The sequence below is a fragment of the Orcinus orca genome, chromosome 4, assembly GCF_937001465.1.
Source record: "Orcinus orca chromosome 4, mOrcOrc1.1, whole genome shotgun sequence".
Lineage (NCBI taxonomy): Eukaryota > Metazoa > Chordata > Mammalia > Artiodactyla > Delphinidae > Orcinus > Orcinus orca.
Genome location: NC_064562.1, coordinates 11,133,510 through 11,154,366, shown reverse-complemented (window position 1 = coordinate 11,154,366; position 20,857 = coordinate 11,133,510). Strand labels below are relative to the sequence as shown.

At 35.2% G+C, this 20,857-nt stretch overlaps 1 protein-coding gene across 1 annotated transcript in view; it reads right to left on the bottom strand.

Annotated features, from left to right (window-relative positions):
- Positions 1-638: 638 nt before the first annotated feature.
- Positions 639-20,857, bottom strand: part of MMRN1 (multimerin 1) — a 71,951-nt gene continuing 51,732 nt past the window's right edge. Inside the window, exons 8-10 of the mRNA XM_049709007.1 lie at positions 16,785-18,770; positions 3,022-3,174; positions 639-1,778 (exon numbers count right to left, since the gene is read on the bottom strand). Of these exons, the coding sequence (XP_049564964.1) occupies positions 1,357-1,778; positions 3,022-3,174; positions 16,785-18,770 (2,561 nt within the window). The 3' untranslated portion in view covers positions 639-1,356. The remainder of the gene's footprint in view (positions 1,779-3,021; positions 3,175-16,784; positions 18,771-20,857) is intronic.

Below are 20,857 nucleotides of genomic sequence, written 5' to 3'. Positions count from 1 at the left end.
TTACTTATTATTTTTAGGATAACTTATAGGAATCTCTTGTTCAAAACTATCTTGTTAAATACATAGGGAATATATGTTTAAGGGTGTTCACTACAATAACATTGTTATAATGAAACATTGGAGATAATGCAGATGGCCTTCATAAGAGATTATTAAATCAATTATGGTACATCTTAGGAGGTAACATACAGAAAGGATGGATGTGGGTGCTGGAGAAGAATGGCTGATTCTAAATACTGCCTCAGTCCTTCCTACTTGTGAAGCTTGATCCATTCCTTAGTCAATCACTGTTCAACCATAAAAATGATGATAATAATACCAACCTTATAAAAGCTTTTGTAAGGAATCAGTATAAGTTGCTTAGAAGAAAACCAAAGCAGAGGAAGCATCCCATAAATCCATAAATTGTAGTATCACCATGGCATATATGCACCTGTTATAAGAATAAGGCAGGTCTGCATGTGTTACCACAGGATACTCATTAGAGAAAAGTGTTATTTTTTTCCCCTGTAGATATTGTATGATGGAGGCAGGTAAAATGTCCACTTCTATATTTTTAGACTTGGGTGTAAGTGTTCAAATGTGTCAAGTACTACTTTATTCTCTAATTATAGGAAGGGAACAATAGTTTTTTTTTAAATTTTATTGAAGTATAGTTGATTTACAATGTTGTGTTAGTTTCTGGAGTACAACAAAGTGATTCAGTAATACATATATATATTCTTTTGTCAAATTTTTCATTATGGTTGATCACAGGATATTGAATATAGTTTAGGAAGGGGACAATAGTTAAGCATATTTTAAGTTTCTAATTCAGCTTTAAAAATTCTCATTACAAATGAAAATTTTAATATGTAAAATTAATCAACTCAACAGGAAAGAATAAAAATCAAAGTTAAAAGAAACTTCTTGGTCTTTGAGTACTTTATTTGAATTTGTGAATTTAAGAAACATATGTTATATATTTATGTACACAGAGAATAACAAAAGTTAAATGTTCTATTGGAAAGACTACTGTGACTGGCAATATTGAGTGATTGTCATTTTATAATATTTCTTTTACACTGAAATGCCTTAACATGAAAAGACAAAAATAGGAGTGGTTATGCTAACAAATGCACTTTGTTTTCCATGCCTCTAAATCTCCTTAGGAGCAAGAACTCCATATACAGGTTGTCCAAAAGATATTCAAATAATTTTATGAAATAAACAAACTTGCAGCCTTACTCAGATTTTAAAAAGAAGTTGGTTTTCATTCATGTGGAAAAACCAAAAACAGAGCAAATGTGCATGCAAAGATAAATAAAAACACTGGCTGCTTCTCAGTAAAGGTGACAGTCTGTCTTTCACACTAATTTATGTACGGTATAATAAGTAACCACTAAATGTAGTAGCAGGGGGAAATTTGGCTGGAATTGTTCCTTTTACAAGGTGCAACCACACTTCCTGCCCATAATTTAATTCTAATAAGGCATCCCCAGTCAAAACCCTATCACAGCATATCTCACCGTTAATACTTTCAGACTCAAATGCAAGCTTGTCTACTCCATCAACCACTAAAAATCCAGAGATATGAGCACTAAATGACTCAATGGTATACTTAAAAACATACACCCCAAGATAGGGGATTCTGAATTTTCCAGTTCTTGGAGTATATGAGGCACCATAGTTGACATCCAAGTTATTAAATAAGATAGGACCAGGTGTAGTCATTCCATATGTATGAGATGCAAAAAATGCCACCATCGGTGCATATCTGTAAGATCCTTTTGAAAAATCTGTTAGCGGAAAAAAATGGAAAGAGTTAATTTTCATGTTTTGATCTTGTTCTGTTTATATCTTTATCATTTTATCTCGGTTACAAAAAGCGTTAGTAGAAGAAAAAAGGTCATTCATCAGACTTAACAAGGGCATATGTGTCTGGGTGTTTGCCCCTTTTCTTGCCTGAACTACCCAAAATTGCTTAGCCTCTCTGAGACTGTTTCTCCGTTTAGATCAGGATAGAATGGTGGTAGTAACACTCAATACCTTCCTCATAGAAATGCCTCAGAGATTAATTTGCATGTTGCTTTGATCTCTCCAGAGATGAAGGAATTCAAAGCACTCTGATTATTATGGTATGTCAGAATGTTTTAAAGCCTCTTGCAGGAATTAAAGCTGATATGGTGCAGAAACAATTTTTCCAGCACCTTGTCAAACAGTTTCTAGAGGCTAAAACAGAAACCCAGTGAAATTGTATGCACTATCGAGAAGTAGACAAAAGCAATCTTCTATGTAATTAATGCCAAATGTACTTACAAAGGCTGAGATTTAAAAACAGACTAAAAAATGTACTCTTTATTATGCAGCGCACTATTAAGAAAAGCCTGATCTGCAACATATTTTTTGCTGTCATTTTAAAGAGAATATATTTTAAGCCCTGCACACATTTTCTTGTATAAAAATCAGAAATAGTACGCTCTGGAAGTAAATCTATAGCAACCAATACTTACTTACGAAAGTAAATGGGCAAAAAGGCATCTTGTTCTACTCAATACATCTGAGCATGTTCTAACAGCCCTTAGCCAGTCAAAATGACACTATGAACTTGACCTTCATAGAAGACATACTGCTATTCACTTATTATGGCTTCATTTAAAGGATCAGATCTGATATGAATCAAAGATGTATTCTTTAACAACTTGTTTGAGGAGAAGAAGTTTATACTAGTTCGACATATATATATATATATATATATATATATATGTATGTATTTTCTTTTAAGATGCACTAGGAAAAAAATAAGTGGGGGGGGGATTTTCACTAAACTGCCTCTATTATACCAATATTGACAATTTCAACTTGTGTATATCAATGAGTTTACCTGACAAAATCATGTATGTTATTCACTTAATTTGAGAAGTAAAAGGAATTAATCCTCAAGTGAGTCCAGATTAAGCAGGTCTAAACATTCATTCGTAAACAGTTCAAAAAATGTTTTTATGACCTTGAGCAAATCCAAGGATGCGTGTACTTTCTTACCTGGAGCTAAAGCATTTTCTTCCACCACCTTGACAGTACAGTTGTCACCAGTAAAAGGATGTCGGCAAGCACAGATAAAGCTAGTTCTTCCATTTATACATGTGCCCCCATTCTGGCATGGAGATCTACTACAGTCTGAATACTCCTCTGTTACTGAAAAAGAATCAAGATAAAAGAGGGTAAAAGTGACCTGTTTTCCTGTTGATCTCCAATCATAGTTTGCAGCAGAATTAGAATTAAGGAAAATGCATTCCCAGGCCCAGGACACCCACCAATGTAATCATGGGACTTCGTGCAAATCTCTGAACTACCTGAGCGGCTTCTTCTGAAGCCCTTTCCTGCTTTTTGGAAGTGGGACTAATTCTGTGATTCACTGCATTTATGTGTGGTAACTATTAAGATTTTGGTCAACTGTAGAACAGATAGACTATCTGGACACACAATCATGTATATTTGGAACCAGTACATGACAAAAGTAATATTTCAAATCATTGGAGAAAAAAAAAGTCTATTCAATAAATGGTGCTAAGCTAATTGGATATCCATAGAAATATAAATTCCATGTGTGTAAAAATACTAAATGTGAAAAAAACATATATGATTGCATTACAATCAAATAAAAGGAATATCTTTGTTGAGCTTTAAAATTTTGGAAAGCTCTTTCAACACAAACAAAATAAACAAAACCCAGAGGCCATAAAAGAAAAATCCTGACATTTGACCACCTAAGAATTAAAACTCATCTGCAATGAAAACCACCCATTATTGAATTTCAAAGTGCCAGATTAAGAGAAACTATTTTTTTTAACAGCTACAACAATGTAATGACTAATTATAGCAAATGAAAACTTCTGACTAATCCAAAAGAAAAAGTATGTAAACCTGTAAAAATAGTGAAAAGTGGGCAAATAATATGAACTGGCAAATCATTGAACAAAAACTACAAAAGCTCATTAAAATTTTCAAAACTTCTTCAACCTCACTACTAATTAAGGAATAACAAATTACCACCAACAACATTTTATCAGGTGGCAACATTTAAAAACAAAATAATCATGCAATATGAAGGAAAGTGGGCATTCTCATACAATGTTGGTTAGAGCTTATATTGTTGGAACCTTCGAATAGGAGGACAATTTGACCATATTTGACAGAATTAAAAAGGTTCTTCTGCTTTGGAGTCAGAAATTTCTCCTGGCCAGAATATATATTCCAGATACCCTTGCATATGTATACAAAGATAATTATTCAAGAAAGTTCTTTATGATATTACTTGCACTAGTGAAAAATTGTAGGACACCTACATGACCATTGATGAGGGACTTATTAAATGAATTTATAGTATCTTTTCATCAAGGAATATTAGACAGCAGTAGAAGAGTGGGGTAAATCCCCAATATGTTTGATTTGCTGAAGACGGCAAGTTTCAGTTCAATTATTAGGTATAGAATAATTTCAGTTATTTAGGAAGCCTCAAATTGTGAATACGGTTATAAACATAATTCATAATTACGTGGAGAGGAAAGGTTGGAAGAATACATTACTGGCCACAGTTACCACTGTGGCTCCACCTTGTGGAAATAGTGTAAACAGTTTGCAATTCACTCATTTCAAATCATGGTCACTGATGATTTTTAAATTTAGGGTTATTTGTTTTAACATTTGTCTCAAGAGTCAGATCTATAAATATTTTAAATAATTCTACCTCATATTTAATAATTCTAATTCATATAAAATGTGACCAAACTGCATGCCTGTATAATTAGAATTAAAAAAATTTTTTTGAAGTGTAGTTGATTTACAGTGTTATGTTATTAGTTTCAGGTGTACAATATAATGATGTAATATTTTAACAAACTATACTCCATTTAAAGTTATGATAAAATATTGACTATATTCCCATTTTGAGAAAAATATTTAATGGATCAGTGTCAAGTACAGAGCCTTATAACATACAACCAAAGATTGGTTGGCACTGATTTGTCCTTTGAAACTATTTGTATTTCATTATGCAACCAGCTAGAAATCTACTTTTGTATATCATCTGACTCATATTTTTTTACTTTATTACTAAAATACTTTAAAAATGGTTAGCTACCTTTATAATAAGTTCCTGTACATATTTGTGCTCAATAGGCAATTTCTTCTTGAATTAACAGGAAAAATCAGACTCCAATAAAGCATCATTTTCTTTTTGACATCTTTCCTCATCCCTTTTGATAGAATTAATTGTATGAATTCTCTTATTTGTTGTCTGATGCTCTGAAGTTCTGTTGAATTTATCATACCCTACTGTAATTGCTCACTTGTCCTTACTTCCAATGAGTGTGGGCTTTTGTGAGGTGAGGGCTCAGGTCCTCCATTTCTTAAACTTTGTGTCACTATTGACTAGCACAGTGCCTGACATATAGAAGTGCTAAATTGTCTTTTTAAAGATGAATAAACAAATCAATGGAAGATGGAGTAGATGACCTCATCCTTAATCTAATACCCTTATCCCTTCATCACATGTTCTAAAACATCATGCAGAGTTCGATGCTATGATGTCACTGGCTTGTTTTTCTAGAGACATAGAATTATTTCAAGCAGACTTTCCACAACTTCTACCTTGGGCTTCCATAACCTCTTAAACTCCTTCCAGTCCATTTATTTTCTTTGTTGGAGATCGTACAATTAGTTAAGTTCTGCCAACTCAACATTCTACTGTCTTGTGCAAAGAGCATAACTAATCTTTTAATATTCATTTCCCTGCTCTGAACATGACTAAAATTCTTTTACTACTGTCTTGGAATGTTTCATAAGTCTCAATTTGTTCTGATCTTTGCTTTCTGTGCCCTAATATGTGCTCAAGTTACACTTTTCTATTAATCCTACTTCCATATTTCATAAATATTCATGTTAAATTTGAACTGACTGAAGAGCTCCTTACATTTTCTATGCACTGTCTTTGCCAGTATTTACCATTCTTTATTTTAATTACTTGCTTAATGTCTGAACTCCGTGAGAAGAGGGATTGTGTTGAATGTACCACTCTGTCCACTCAACCTTTCTTGGCGCTCATTCAGCACTTATTCAATAGGTATTCAATGAATAAAATGAAAGGCCACTTTATATTGATGTCTTCTATTTTTATTTATAGTACCCCTAACATGTCATATATAATATGTTTTACATAACATAATGTTTTACTTTTCTTAATTACTTATTTAAATTATTTTTAAATTTGTAAAGCTTAGTTCTATTTTAGCATCAGTATTTTATTTTTTTATTTCTTCATTTAAACAGTAACGTTGTAGAGAGCAGATAACTCTGATGTCTGCTTAGGGCAGAAATGGAGTTTGAAACAGGTTAGTGAGGAGACCTATCACTGCCTCTGGGTGAGTTTTGTCATACACAGGAAAACATTATACAAATCCACCAGTATCTGCTCTAGATACTGTATCCACACAACATTAGAACTTTTCTTTATCTTTCATCCTGATGCCAATGCTCTCTAACATGTTTTCACCCTCATACCGATGGATACATTAATTTTCAATGCTATTCTGTTGCATCATTTATCAAAATTATACCTATCAAATAATACTTATCCTTCCATTGCTCTAAAAATACTTCATATGTCCCTTTTCAACAACTTCTAGAAATGTGAACAGTTGTTTATATTACATTTTCAAATTCATTGCTCTAATCACTCATATTCTGTTCATTGGTGTATAGACAGATGGCAATATTGTTTCCAACCATCTTTACTACTTTTCCTTCAATTGTCAGTTTTAATTTTTGTTCTTCTTTTTAAATCGCATCTGTTGTTCTCGATATTATTTCTGGGATCTTTTTTCTCAACCTTTCAAATATAATTTAAAGCTCAGTTAATCGTATCAGCAATCTTTACCAAATGAAGTAGCCCTGTCCCAGATGATTTATTATAACCCTTGTCATTAAACTATTTTCATTTATCTTAAGCCATGACCCAGAAAATTTAATGTTTTTTATTTGATATTATCATCTGTTTTGCCTTTTTCTCATAATCTCCAATCAAAAGAAGTATTAAAAATGGCAAATATATTGAAATATGCTCAACAACGTTAGTCATTTGGAAAGTGCAAAATAAAATCACAATTAGATACAGTAATACACTTATTAAAATGGTAAAATAAACAACATTGACAGTGCCAAGTGCTGACAAGGTTGTGGAGCAATTAGAATTCTCATACATTACTCATGGAAATAGCAAGTGATTGGCCTGTCCTTATAAAGTTAAAACTGTACTTATCTTACAACCAAGCTATGCTACTGGTACATATTAGCTCAAGAGAAATGAAAACATATATGTACACAAAAACCTTTATGTGAATGTTTATAGTAGCTTTATTCAGAATCACCTCAAACTGAAAACAGCCAACATATCCTTCAACTACTAAATGGGTAAACAAACTGTAGTACAGCCATACACAATGGACTACTACTGGGTAATGAAGAGGAATACCTGCAACAACATGGATGGATCTCAAACATATTACACTAAGTGAAAGAAGCCAGACTCAAAAGCTTACACACAGTGTATGATTTAATACACTTTGAAAATGTAAGGGAAGAAAACAGATCACTGGTTGCCAGTGGCTGGGAGTGGAGGTAGGGTTTGACTACAAAGTTACATAAGAGAATTTTGGGGGGTGATAGAACTGTACTTCGTCTTCATTGTTGTGGTGATTGCATGACTACACATCTGTCAGAATTCATAGACTGCACATCAAAAACAGTGACTTGAACTCTATGTAAATTATACCATAAAAATCAAACCTCTCCCCAATATTTTTACTTCTATTATTTTGTTTGCACAGGTCTCCTACATCACTATGTCTTCTTGTCTTTTTCTTTTTCTTAAAGACTTTGAGTTCAGAGAATCACGCACTTTCCTTGTTCTGATGGTTCTGATTACTCCTCCCCCAACCCCCGTGCTCTCTTCAAATAAAGGAAGTCTCCATGTTTCTGTCTTCAGTTCTTTTCTTTTTCTTTAGCTACCTAATTCACTTTTTTGCCCTCAGATATCACTTCTGTGCAATAATTTCCACTTTTTATCTACAAACCCTCTTTTGGTTCCAGACCTACATTTGTAAATGACTTCTGGACATTTCTATAGGGATAAGAGATCTTTAAACTCACGTATCACAGAATAAACTTCTCTTCCTGTGTACAACTGTACTTCCTCCTTAACCTTCCTATTTCCATTAATGGAATTGACCAACTTCCCATCACTGATGCTTTATTTAAACTTTGGTGTTATTCTTTATTCTAAGAGTTTGTATTTTCAATTAGCTGTTTTCTACTGAATATATATTCACTTTTAACTAACATTCCTAGTTTCCATTTTGTTCCTTTCTCTATCACTATTTGAAGTCTTAATCTATTCAAGCCAGGGCTGCTGTAATAATTTTCTGACTGATCTGTGGAAGAACGCAAAATAAATCGTAATAATGCACATACGAGGTGATGTCATACTCCTGCTCAAAAATGTTTAATTGTTAACAATAGGATGAATTTAAACATATTATACTCAACACAGTGTGTAAACGGTTGATTGAATAAATGCTCAGCCCAAAGCTACCTCTTCCATGAGATTTGTCCAAACATCCAGTTCTCAATAAGACACGAAACTCTTATGATAATGAACTCCTATAACATTCATTTAGTGCTTAGTGTATGCTGTGGCATGTTTCTTTTCTTTCACATTCCAAACAGCTTTATAACAGCATAGTGTTCAAAAGCACATGGAAAAAATTTTAAAACTTAAAACATAACAACCAAATATCACATTACTCTATAGGTACATCTTCCACTGTCAACTTTTGTTACAACAAAATAACAAAGTTTCCATTATATCCCCAGTTGCCTGCAGAATTCACTATTTTTCCCACAGTTGAAGCCTATCCCACCATCTTATTTAATAATACTGCACTTGGCTCCCAACACACTCAGCACGTCCCACAAAACTCTGCTTCTCTACCTTTCTCTGCTTTTTCTTTTATGCATAATATTTATCACCTTTTAACATACTATGTAATTTACATTTTTACTTATTTTTTTTTTCTCTATCCTTGCTAGAGTGTAAACTCCAAGAAGATAGAATTTTTAAAAAATGTTATGATGTATCCAAAGCATCTATAACAATACCTGATTTTATTGGCACAATATTTGTGCTGATGACTCTCGAATCTAAATATCCATGAAAATTTTTAAATTTAACGCTTGCTTAGGATTATGAAGCCTAGAAAAGAGTTCTTAAAGGACTGTTGATTAACTATAAAAATTGATTTCCTTTTTTGTAAAAGTTAGATGTGTATTTTAATTCCTATATGACTCTGGCACATTGACACACAATAACTTTCTTTCACTGATTTCTTTAGCTGTCCAAACACTGTGTAATAATTTTTCTGGTAATTTGTTCGAGAGGTGAAGAGACTTGAGTTTTCATTAATCCATAGTATCAACAAAGTGCCATGTGATATTTTCCCCTAAAACAATGATATTCAAAATAAACAGCTTTGAATAATTCAAATTAAATTTATAATAAAATACGTATTATTTCCATTCAGATCCACTTTGAGGCTGTGTATAGTAAAACTGGCAATTACAACTTTTAGGGTATGTTTTTCAGATTTCATATGCAGTTAATATACGGCAGAGCTATTTTTTTATGCTGCAATTTTTTTGTCAAGGTGCGAGTATCATGTCCACTCAGACTGCTGTGCCACATGGTCACAATCTGTGATTTAATAATCCCAGCACATTCTTTTTCATGTTTGATAATCAATACAGCACAAAATAACACTATCATGTGCAATTTTGAACTTATAGTGTTGTCAGGGACTGGTGGAAAGACATCTATTCAGTGTATTTAATTACAGACCAGTTAATAATCAAATTTGGTGTCAAAACTTTGGTGTCAAAGAAAGTCTATTGTTGAGAAATAGCTCCTGTGATTCTTGTTAGAAAATGAATCCCAGCATATGCAGTGACTATGTAAATGGAACCTGGTATCCTGTCCCATTTCCTTTTTATTGTCAGACCATGGGTCATAAATTTTGGTTCAGTTGTGAGTGTCAAGTGCATGAGTTTCTGACTGTTCACCTTAGGTACCATGGTCACTTTATTGCAAGACATGAAGCAGGAAAGGATGGTTAATTTTGTCAGCATCCTCTCTTCAACTGTCATCCTTCCATACAAAGGGGCATCCTCTGGAAAACTAGGGGAGTCTTTTCTTCTCCCAGGGAACAATGAACAAAAACTAGTTCATTTAATATTCTTTTCAATACTGATATGTTTTATTGACACAAACTGGGGAGGCTGTCCCCAGAAGACAGGTTTGCTAACCAACTCTGACACAAAGAATATCTTTAATATCATGAGCAGAAAAAAGTCAACATAACAGGCCTGAGACTGCTGCCTTTAGAAAGGCTGACTTGCAAGGATTTTCCCTTGATCTATGCCTGGGAACTTGGCTTGTCTCTATTCTCTAACTATTTAAAAAGTGTCTTTTGCAGTGCCTTGACTCTTCAGACAAGCTATATGGTTTATGCTGAACGTCTACTTTCCTTTTAGAGTATGGAGTTTTGGTATGTGCTCAACAGAGGGTACCTATGTGACCAGCCCTATTATGGAGTGAATGTTTGTGTCCCCCAAAAACTCATAGGTGGAATTCCTAACTCCCCAGGTGATGGTACTAGGAGGTGGGGCCTGTGGGAGGTATTTAGGTCATTTAGGTATTTAGGGTGGTGCCTTCATGAATAGGATTACTGCCCTTTTAAAAGGGACCCCAGAGAACTCTCTCACTCCTTCCCTTTCTGCCAAGTGAGAATAAAACAAGAAGTTGACAGTCTGCAATCCAGAAGAGGACTCTCATGGAATAAATTGGTCAGAACCTGACCATGCCGGCCTGATCTCAAAACTGTGAGAAGTGAATTTCTCTTGACTATAAGCCACTTTATCTATGGTACATTGTTATAGCAGTGTGAGCCCCAATAAAACCCTTGAGAGCTTAATATCTGATGGTCTTCTCTGGGCAGAAAAATTGCACACATGTGACTGCATTTTTTGGTGACTGGAAAACAGAACACATAGAAGTACACCCCCTCATGGGAGGGAGAGAGCATAAGAAAGCCTATGCATGGATTTCTCCAGACTCCGCCTGGGTCTTTCCCCCTTGCTGATCCTCTCATCTATTATTTCACTATAGTAATCCTTAGCTGTGTGTATAACTAAATGCTGAGTCCCATGAATGCTTCTAGCATAGCAAGCTTGTGTGTCATTTTAGATACCTTACAGAACACATCGTAAACTCAATTCAAGTAGCTATCCTTCAAAATTTAATTAGCTTATATTCAATATTTTGTATAGAAGTCAACTTATCCTGAGGTATATGTGAGAATGTTTATTTTTTATGATATGGAAAAGCATATAAAGAGTTGAAATACCTTGGAAAAAACTCTTGTTAACACTTTTGTGGATATTTTTTAGTGCTTGTCAGTACCCATGCATTTTTATACATTTAAGCCTTTATATTTTTAATCCTGTTCTTTTTGATTTATTATGTGGTAAGCATAAGCTCATTTATCAACATATGCTGAGTTTAAAACACAGTGACGTAAATTAAAGATGGAACAATGGAATACGATGAGCATTTAAATTACGTTGCTACATGGAAATAATTACATATCAAATATTAAGTGAAAATTTTAGAGAAAATAAAATATAAACATCGAATATAGCTGAGAAAATTGTATCATATAGTCCTAACTACCTCAATAATACACTGTATGAAAGTTGATTTCTTTGATTCTCAAACTTTGTAAGGTAGATATGTTATTCTAATTTTATAAATGAGGAAAGTAAGTTTTAGAAAAATAAATGACTTTTACAAATAAACACATTGCTAGGCAGGACTTAAACTTTGTTTTCCTGATTCCAAGTTCAGTGCTTCTTAGTCATCACAACTGCCTCTGTGCTGTGTCACAGAATTTAGAAATGGTTTTAAAGTGATGTAAGACAGTAAAATATTCACTAGGTTCTTATTTTTTCTTTTAAATTGCTTATATTCACAGAAATGATAATTTAAAAAGTTGTATTTGGTATACTGCCAAATCTGTTCCAGAACGTAGTCTTTCTTAAGAAGAGTAGTTAAAGTGACAGTGATGAATAAAAGAGGTTTATTAAGGAGAGTTAAATATACTTGGTAAATACTGGAGGAACGGTTAAAATAAAAAGTCGATGGTCTCACGAGCAGAAGGCGCCTCGTCAGCCATGCTGCTGACATTGTTACAACAATTCAATTCAGGATTCAGCTCCTCTTGCAAGGCAAGCAGCCTGACCTGCTCTGCGGGGACAAATCTGCCAATTGCTCCACAAACAAATCTTCAAAGAGGAAATAAAATCCTCTTGGTGTCTACTGGACTTTTGTTTAGAAACAAATCAAATATTTAGGGATTCAACCAGAACAGTTTATCAGAATTGGCCTGAGAGGAATCATAATTAGCATAACTGGATGTGGGAATGGCTCAGAAGAAAGTGATATGGAAGAGAACTCTGAATGTTACCTCCCACTGCATCAGCTCAGAGAAGATATGGTGAACAACTGATGCCAGCTTTCAATGACAACTGCCCACTGGCCATTAACACAGAAAAGCTAAACTGAAAAGTAGCCCTTTCACTTCCTTCTGGTCAATGCAGAAACAAGTGGTAATATTTGGGTCCTCAAGAAAGCAAACTCCCTGGGAATATCTATGGAATATTCAGATATGGCCAGACTCTGAGATAGATATGATTCGTCAAACACAAGCAGAAGGAAGAGAAAGGCAGGTGAATAGACTTCACAATCTACTTCAGTACAGTAGTTGAGCGGAGCCCTGAGTCCAACAGACCAGGAGTCAGGCTCCATCACTTACTAGTTGCATGACCTTAGGCAGGATACCTTAGTTCATCTCTCTGAGGGTTAGTTTACTCACCTTCAAAATAAGAATAATGATAGCTACCTCATAGATATTAAATGAAAGAACATATGTAGTATAATTTGTACAGTGCCTGGGATGTAGTAAGTGTTAATACATGGTGTCCAATATTACATCATTATAGTATTACTATTATTAGGCTTCAAAGGAGGTTATCGGTTATTAAAATTAAGATTAAACAGAAAGAGAGTCACAGACATAGAAAACAAACTTATGGTTACCAAAGGGGAAAGGGGGAGGGAGGAGGGATAAATGAGGAGGTTGGGATTAACATATACACACTACTCTATATAAAACAGACAAACAGGGCTTCCCTGGTGGCACAGTGGTTGAGAATCTGCCCACTAATGCAGGGGACACAGGTTCGAGCCCTGGTCTGGGAGGATCCCACATGCCGTGGAGCAACTGGGCCCGTGAGCCACAACTACTGAGCCTGCGTGTCTGAAGCCTGTGCTCTGCAACAAGAGAGGCCACGATAGTGAGAGGCCCGCGCACCGCGATGAAGAGTGGCCCCCGCTTGCCACAACTAGAGAAAGCCCTCGCACAGAAACGAAGACCCAACACAGCAAAAATAACTAAATAAATTAATAAACTCCTACCCCCAACATCTTAGAAAAACAAACAAACAAAAAATCCAGACAAAAAACAAGGACCTACTGTATAGCACAGGGAACTCTACTCAACATTTTGTAATAACCAGAAGGGAAAAGAATCTTAAAAAGAACATACATGTATAACTGTATAACTGCATCACTGTGCTGTACACCTGAAACTTAACACTATATTATAAATCGACTATACTTCAATTTAAAAAAAGAAAAAAAAAGATTAAATTTTAAAAACTATGTTTCTGTGGTTTTTCTTTCTACAAACTGCATTTATTCTGCAAATGATGGTGGCTATAATCTGAATAATATTATTGTGAGATTTGTAAAATCGTGATAAATTACCTTCTGGTGTTAGGTAGGGGAGTAATGTGGCTAGACAGTATTTACAGTATCATAGCAAAGGTCAAAGGAAACACAGCCGAATTTAACTAGTATGGCAGTGTGTCTCACAGTTGGTATCCAAGGAAGTAGTTTATTTTGCAATTGGTTTATTCTTAGAGGAGAATTTAGCCTGAGTCCACTGGTTTCATTATCTTGCATAGACTTTACCTGCTCAGCTGTTCAATGAATACCATCAGTTTTACGACCCATAGAAGCAGAGCCGGCTTAATGAGCACGCATATCTACGCATCCACTTGAAAGGGCCTCACACATTTTTGTTGCTGATCCTGCGGTACAGTGAATATCTGCCCCACATATGAAATTAGGCCAATATACCTTTATTGCCCTGACATCATTATGGGTTATCTTTACAAAGATAAAATAAAGAACTTTTAATTAATTATTAACTTGAGGCCTAGAAAAATTCTACTTACAGTAAATAAAGGAACAAGAAACAATTATATCAAGGCATCATTAAAAAGAGAATCAGTACTAAGTTAATTATTAGCCCATTAAGCCCAATATTGAGTCAACTTGATATAAATGTCTCAATGCAATTTTTATAAGCTCCTAACATGTATTCTTTATACTCTGAAAGTTTATTAGTTCTTATGTTCTACTGAGTCTCTTAACTCAATTAATTTTGAAGCTATTTAAATTTATACTTACTGTAGAGATACGGGTATTTTTTGGTTTAAGGAAAAAAGAATGACCCAGTTTGCCTGGTGTATGATCACATATCCTGCAGAGTTTAACTGAAACTCATTTGCAGTGTCCACAAGAGAACCAAGGATTAAAGTAGTTTGGAGAAAGAGCAACTCAATATTTTTCCTAAAATGATTATTGTAAGAACATCTTGTACTGAAATACTACTTTTCTCTTGGAAACATGTAAGCCTAAATAATTTGTTCTGTGATCCCACATGGTAAGATTAGTCCTCCTGGGTCAGATTAATTTGGAAGGAGTCATAAATAAATACAATAGCTTAAATAGTCAAGAGACAACTCAACTTTGTATTATTCTGTGATTTTTCATATTCTCTGAACATTCAGAGATTAAACATGAAGGGTCATGTTAAGCTGGGATAATGATTACCCTTTTGTAATGAAAAAGCAATAAAATTCAAAATTCATCCAAATGAGTGTATATTTTAACAGCAGACTCATGTGAGAGGTTCACTGTATTTCTTTTAATAAGAGTCCGTAGCTATTCTTTTCATTGTGGAAAGATTATTTAATATTACTCATATGCTAGACATCTTAATAAAACACTTCTTTCATACAGAGAGACTATTAAGTAGTTTATATGCACTACACTAAATTCCTCTTTCTTCCCAAATGTATGCTTCTCTGGTGTTTACAACATCTGTCAATGGTACTTCTACCCTCTTATTTCCCAAATGCAAAACCGCAGAATATTCTAGATCTCTCCCCTCCCCAAGTGCTGTGTATTCAGGCTGTGAAAAGCTCATGTTTTTTTACAGCAATCCAGTCTGCAACATATTTCTACTAATGAGCTCAGAAAAATACCTACTGCAATCCCATCTCAGAAAAGGAAGAAGCCGAGACCCAGAGAGGGGAATTACTCGAGGCTACACAGAAACATACGGAAATAACTAGGACCGGAATCATGATTTGTTGTTCCTTAGACCATTAATTTTCCCACAATCTTTCTGTTTCTGTTGATGTTACTTTCATGACACTATTCATACCCATCTCCTCTGATGCAACTACCTCTTCCTAAGATCTGGCTTTCACTGATCTTGCCAATAGTGTCCTAACTGGTATCTCTGATTTCTTCTTTGTAGTCATGCTACACACTACTCCTAGCTTCGTGCTTCTGAGACACAGTTCTCACCATACCCAATGCTCTGCTTGAAATTTTCAAACACCGTTCTTTACAAAATCATGTCTACATGCCTTGAATGTATCTCCCCAAAATTTATATGTTCATATCGTAACTTCCACAGTTGCTGATATTAGGAGGTGGGGCCTTTGGAGGTGCTTAGGAGATAAGGATGGAGCCCTCATGAATGGGATTAGTGTTCCCAGAGCTCCCTCACCCCTTCTGCCATGTGAGGACACAGCATGCAATTACTGGAACCAAGTGAACCAGAAAGAGGGCCCTCACCAGAATGTGACTATGTCGGCACCCTGATTTTGGACTTTCCAGTCTCTAAAACGTCGAGAAATAAATTTCTGTTGTTTCTAAGCTACCCAGTCCGTGGCATTTTGTTAAAGCAGCCCAAAGGGACTAAGATACTTAGCTTGTCATTCAAGGCCTTCTGTGATCTGCCCAAACTAAATACCTGCTCACTGTACCTTCACTCAGCCAGACAGTCATTCAACAGATATTCACTGAGTTCCTGTTGCATACTGACACTTTGCCAGGTAACACCAAAATGAATAGGATACAATCTGGTCTTACTCATCAGGGAGCTCATTGTCTAATATCTTCCTTTAATTACACATGTAAAGAAAAATGTTCTACAAGGGCAAACTTGATTGTTTTATAGGGGTCTTGTCAGAAAAAAAGTTAAGAAATATGTAGAAAAATATTTACACTATAAACAGTTGTTTTGTATTGATGCCTGCTTTATATAGGATAAAATCAGCTTCAGATAATATATCAGGGATCTTTGAATTTCTTAACCATTTACTCAAGTTTAAGTAAGTGCTCTTTATATCTTATGGTCTTGCTAAACCGTACAGACCTACTAAATACCACTTAAATAGGAAAAGAGATTAAAAGTTAATTTTTAACAATAGCTTACCAGGAAGTAGAATGTTGTCTGTGTTTCTTTGGGTCCGGCCCATCAGGACAGTGGTCAGATTCACTGTTGGTTTCTTAAGTGTATTGGGTTTCTTCAGCAATGGTTTTATTTGTTTCTGTGACTTGACAATGTTTGCAAGACTACCAGACAATGACTGATTTATATACCGAGTTAAATTAGATAGGGCAATTTGGGTTTTTATTTCAATCACTGATTCCACAAATTCTGTCAGACCTTTCTGAAGAAGCTGAGTATCTGGTATGGAACCTTTTATCTTGGGTATGGTAGCATTCAGTTCTGATATACTTGTAGAAGCATCATGACATATTGTTAAAGCTTCATAGAGAGTCTTGTTAAGTAAAGAGAAATTAATGGAAAGATGAATGGATTTTGCTTCCAGTGCTTTAAATCTGGAATTTAGTACCTGCAGTTGTAGAGCCTGGTCTCTCTCATTTGTAGCCACAAAGCCTTTTTTTAGTGACACATAATAAGGTATGAGCGTCTTGGTCACTTTAGACTCAATGCCTTGCAACCGAGTTTCAAAATTTTTGGAAATGTTTGTGGCTGAGAGTATTTTTTCCTCCAAATGACTCATAATTTGCTGGTATTTTATCACTTGGGAACTGGTTTCATTGATCATTTGAGAAATCTTTTGAAAGTTGGACAGACTTAGTTTTTCATCTTTAGGAATATTTGCAAGGGCCTTGGCAACTTGCAGAACAAAGTTATATCTCTGATTGTCATTGACCAAAATCTCAATAGAATCATTCAGACTTTGGAACTGAGAAATGAATGTCAAAATAGTCTCCATATTTTGGGTACATTTGTGATGGACCTCAGGATCATACTTTGTTGTATCTAAAGTCTCTTTTAGCATGTAGTTATCTTGAATGAAGTCAATGGCATTATTTATAATAGTTATTGTCTTATTTAGACCATCTTCCATTTCTAAGGCATGTTCACTGATACGTCTGTCTAAGGAATCCCCACGACTCTGTACTTCATTTCTAAGTAAGTTGTATCTTTTTGTAAGTTCTTTGATAAGCAAATTTAGACTGCTAACAGCAGTCATCAAATTTTCCACTTTTTTCTTTGTAGCTACTACTTCCTTTGGTTGCTCGTATGTCATTGTCTCTCTAAAGGATGCTCCCTGCTCGAGCAAGGGTTGAAGAATCTCCATATCGTAAGTCAGATCATTTAGTTGCTCATTCATTTTATCCATCTTAGTGTCCATTGGAAAGAGAACCTCAACCAATGTTTGGTTTAAAACTTGTAAATTCTCTTCTGTGTCCTTAATTTGAAATTTAAAATCATCTCTGCATTTGGATAACATGTGTTCACATTCCTCCCTGACAGATTCTTTCTCCATCTCCAAAGCAAGGGTGAGATTGTTAATCTTGCTATCTTGGGTGTGCAAATCATCGATCATACGCAGCAGCATCAAACCCTGCTTCTTTACAGTCTCATGTAGAGTAGACATGTATTCAGTGACGTTATTGCTAACTGATCCAGCGGCTGGAACACTCTTCTGATTTGATACTTGTTCAGTTGATAAAAGATGCTCCTGCATGTCCTTCATTTTAGAAAGGGTCTTGTTGAGGGATTCATGATACAGAATGCTCCTTGAGCGCTCCTGTTCTAGAGCACCTTCTAAATGAGTCTGCTTTGCTTCTAGTTCTTTAATAGGCTTCTCACATGTAAAAGTCATTTCTTGTCTTACATTCACAATGCGATTTTTTAGATCCAGTATATCAGTCGAAGTGTGCCTATTTTCTTGCATTAAAACAGACTTTTGCTGGACTGCTACTGAAACCACGGTTTCATTAACTTGTCGAATTATCTGTCTGGTGTTTTCAAGGTCCTCTGAGAGAGTTGATACAGTCTTGAAGAGCTGCACTATGGTCTCCTGCATGTCATTTTGAAAAATTTTAAATTGTTCTCTTACTATATCTTTCACCAGATCATTAATGCTTTTGGATTTTAGACCTGGAGAAAGAAATAATAAACAACAATAAATGATACATGATTTTAATAATGTAAACTTTAGATAGCTCTAAAAAGATAAAAGTTTGAGACTAAACATTAATGACATGAAATAATGAAAATATCTCTTGACTACATTTACTTATGAAATTTTAAAAAAATTACTAGAGTTCCTATAAGGTGGTCACCCTCTTAACTGATAAGTCTGAGGGAAAAAAATCAGTTGCCGGGAACACGCTAGAATCATAGAACTCAGGTTCTCTGGACAAAGGCATAAAGGAACTACTACCGACTTCAGTTAATACACCCTTGTATGCAATGATTCTAGCCTTAGTCTTGCATAAAAATAAATGGTTTGGGGCTTTCTGCCTTAGTAAATAATACCTGATGTTAGCTCATGACTGTTTATTAGGTTTCTAGTACAGTTGACCCTTGAACCATGCAGGGAATGGAGTGCCGACCCTCTGCACAGCTAAAACTCCACATATAATTTATAGCTGGCCCTCCGTTATATCCAAGATTCCTCCGAATCCACAGTTCCACATCCTTAGATTCAACCAACCGACTGTGGATTGTGTAGCACTGTAGTATTTGCCATTGAAAAAAGTCTGCTTATGTAAGTGGACCCAGGAGGTTCAAACATATGTTGATCAAGGGTCAACTGTAATTAGGTTTCAGAACTTGTGTTTCGAGCTTATAAAATTTAATATATTGGGCTTCCCTGGTGGCGCAGTGGTTGAGAGTCCGCCTGCCGATGCAGGGGACATGAGTTCGTGCCCCGGTCCGGGAAGATCCCACGTGCCACGGAGCGGCTGGGCCCGTGGGCCATGGCCGCTGAACCTGTGTGTCCGGAGCCTGTGCTCCGCAACGGGAGAGGCCACAGCAGTGAGAGGCCCGCGTACCGCAAGAAAAAAAAAATTTAATATATTGACTGCAGAGATGAAATTTAATGAGGTTCCCAGAGGAGGAACAATATGAAGTAATAATCACAAGATTCAACAATAGTTCATAATAACAATAAAATAAAAATAATGAGAGGTTTGAGGATCACAAAACTAAGTCAAATGACAGAAATTTAAGATACACATTGACTCTCATAATATGACATTAATTTTTTTTTTTTTTTTTTTTTTGTGGTATGCGGGCCTCTCACTGTTGTGGCCTCTCCCGTTGCGGAGCACAAGCTCTGGACGCGCAGGCTCAGCGGCCATGGCTCACAGGCCCAGCCGCTCCGCGGCATGTGGGATCTTCCCAGACCGGGGCACGAACCCGTGTCCCCTGCATCGGCAGGCGGACTCTCAACCACTGCGCCACCAGGGAAGCCCGACATTAATTTTTTAGGTGATTTTATTTATTTTTAGTTTGATAATTCTTTTTTAAAATATTTCTATTGAAATATAGTTGATTTACAATATCATGACATTAATTCTTAACAAAAAGAGGAGAGGAAACTTGCCACTATTGAAGCACATACTAGTTATCTCCCCTTTAGAAAGAATAGACTGATCACAAGCCAGAATTATGGATAGTTATAAACGTAGCATTAGAAGAAAAAAGGAAAAAGAAAAAAAGGGTCTTGAACTATTCAGAACTACTTAGAACAGGAAATAAATATTCAAACATGTAAAAACATAGAAACAAACCTGTTACATACAAAAACAGAAAATGGGAAAAATAAAACATGCTTGAGGCATATTTATAGTACATGGCAATGAAACAGATATAAATGGAAGATATGTTCATTCAAACATGTAGCCAATGTCTATAAGGTAAAATACAGGCAACATAATACAAAGCATTTTAATCAGGAAGGTCTGTACAATGGAGTATTGTGAAGTAAGTTATGGCTACTATGAAGTCTATTCAAGAAAGATGATTATAGGATAAAAATACATAGTCCCTACATGTCTCTATTTTGTAAGCGAGTTTTAAAAAGTATTTAAGTTGCTTGAGAGACCTCCATAAAACATATTGTGAAAGAGCAGTTATACCAAATAGAATGATATATTGCTTGAGGGTCTTGATACTAATTAATGTGGTACAAAGACAAAGCTGTGAATGGATAAATATTTCCTTGGAAATCCTAGACC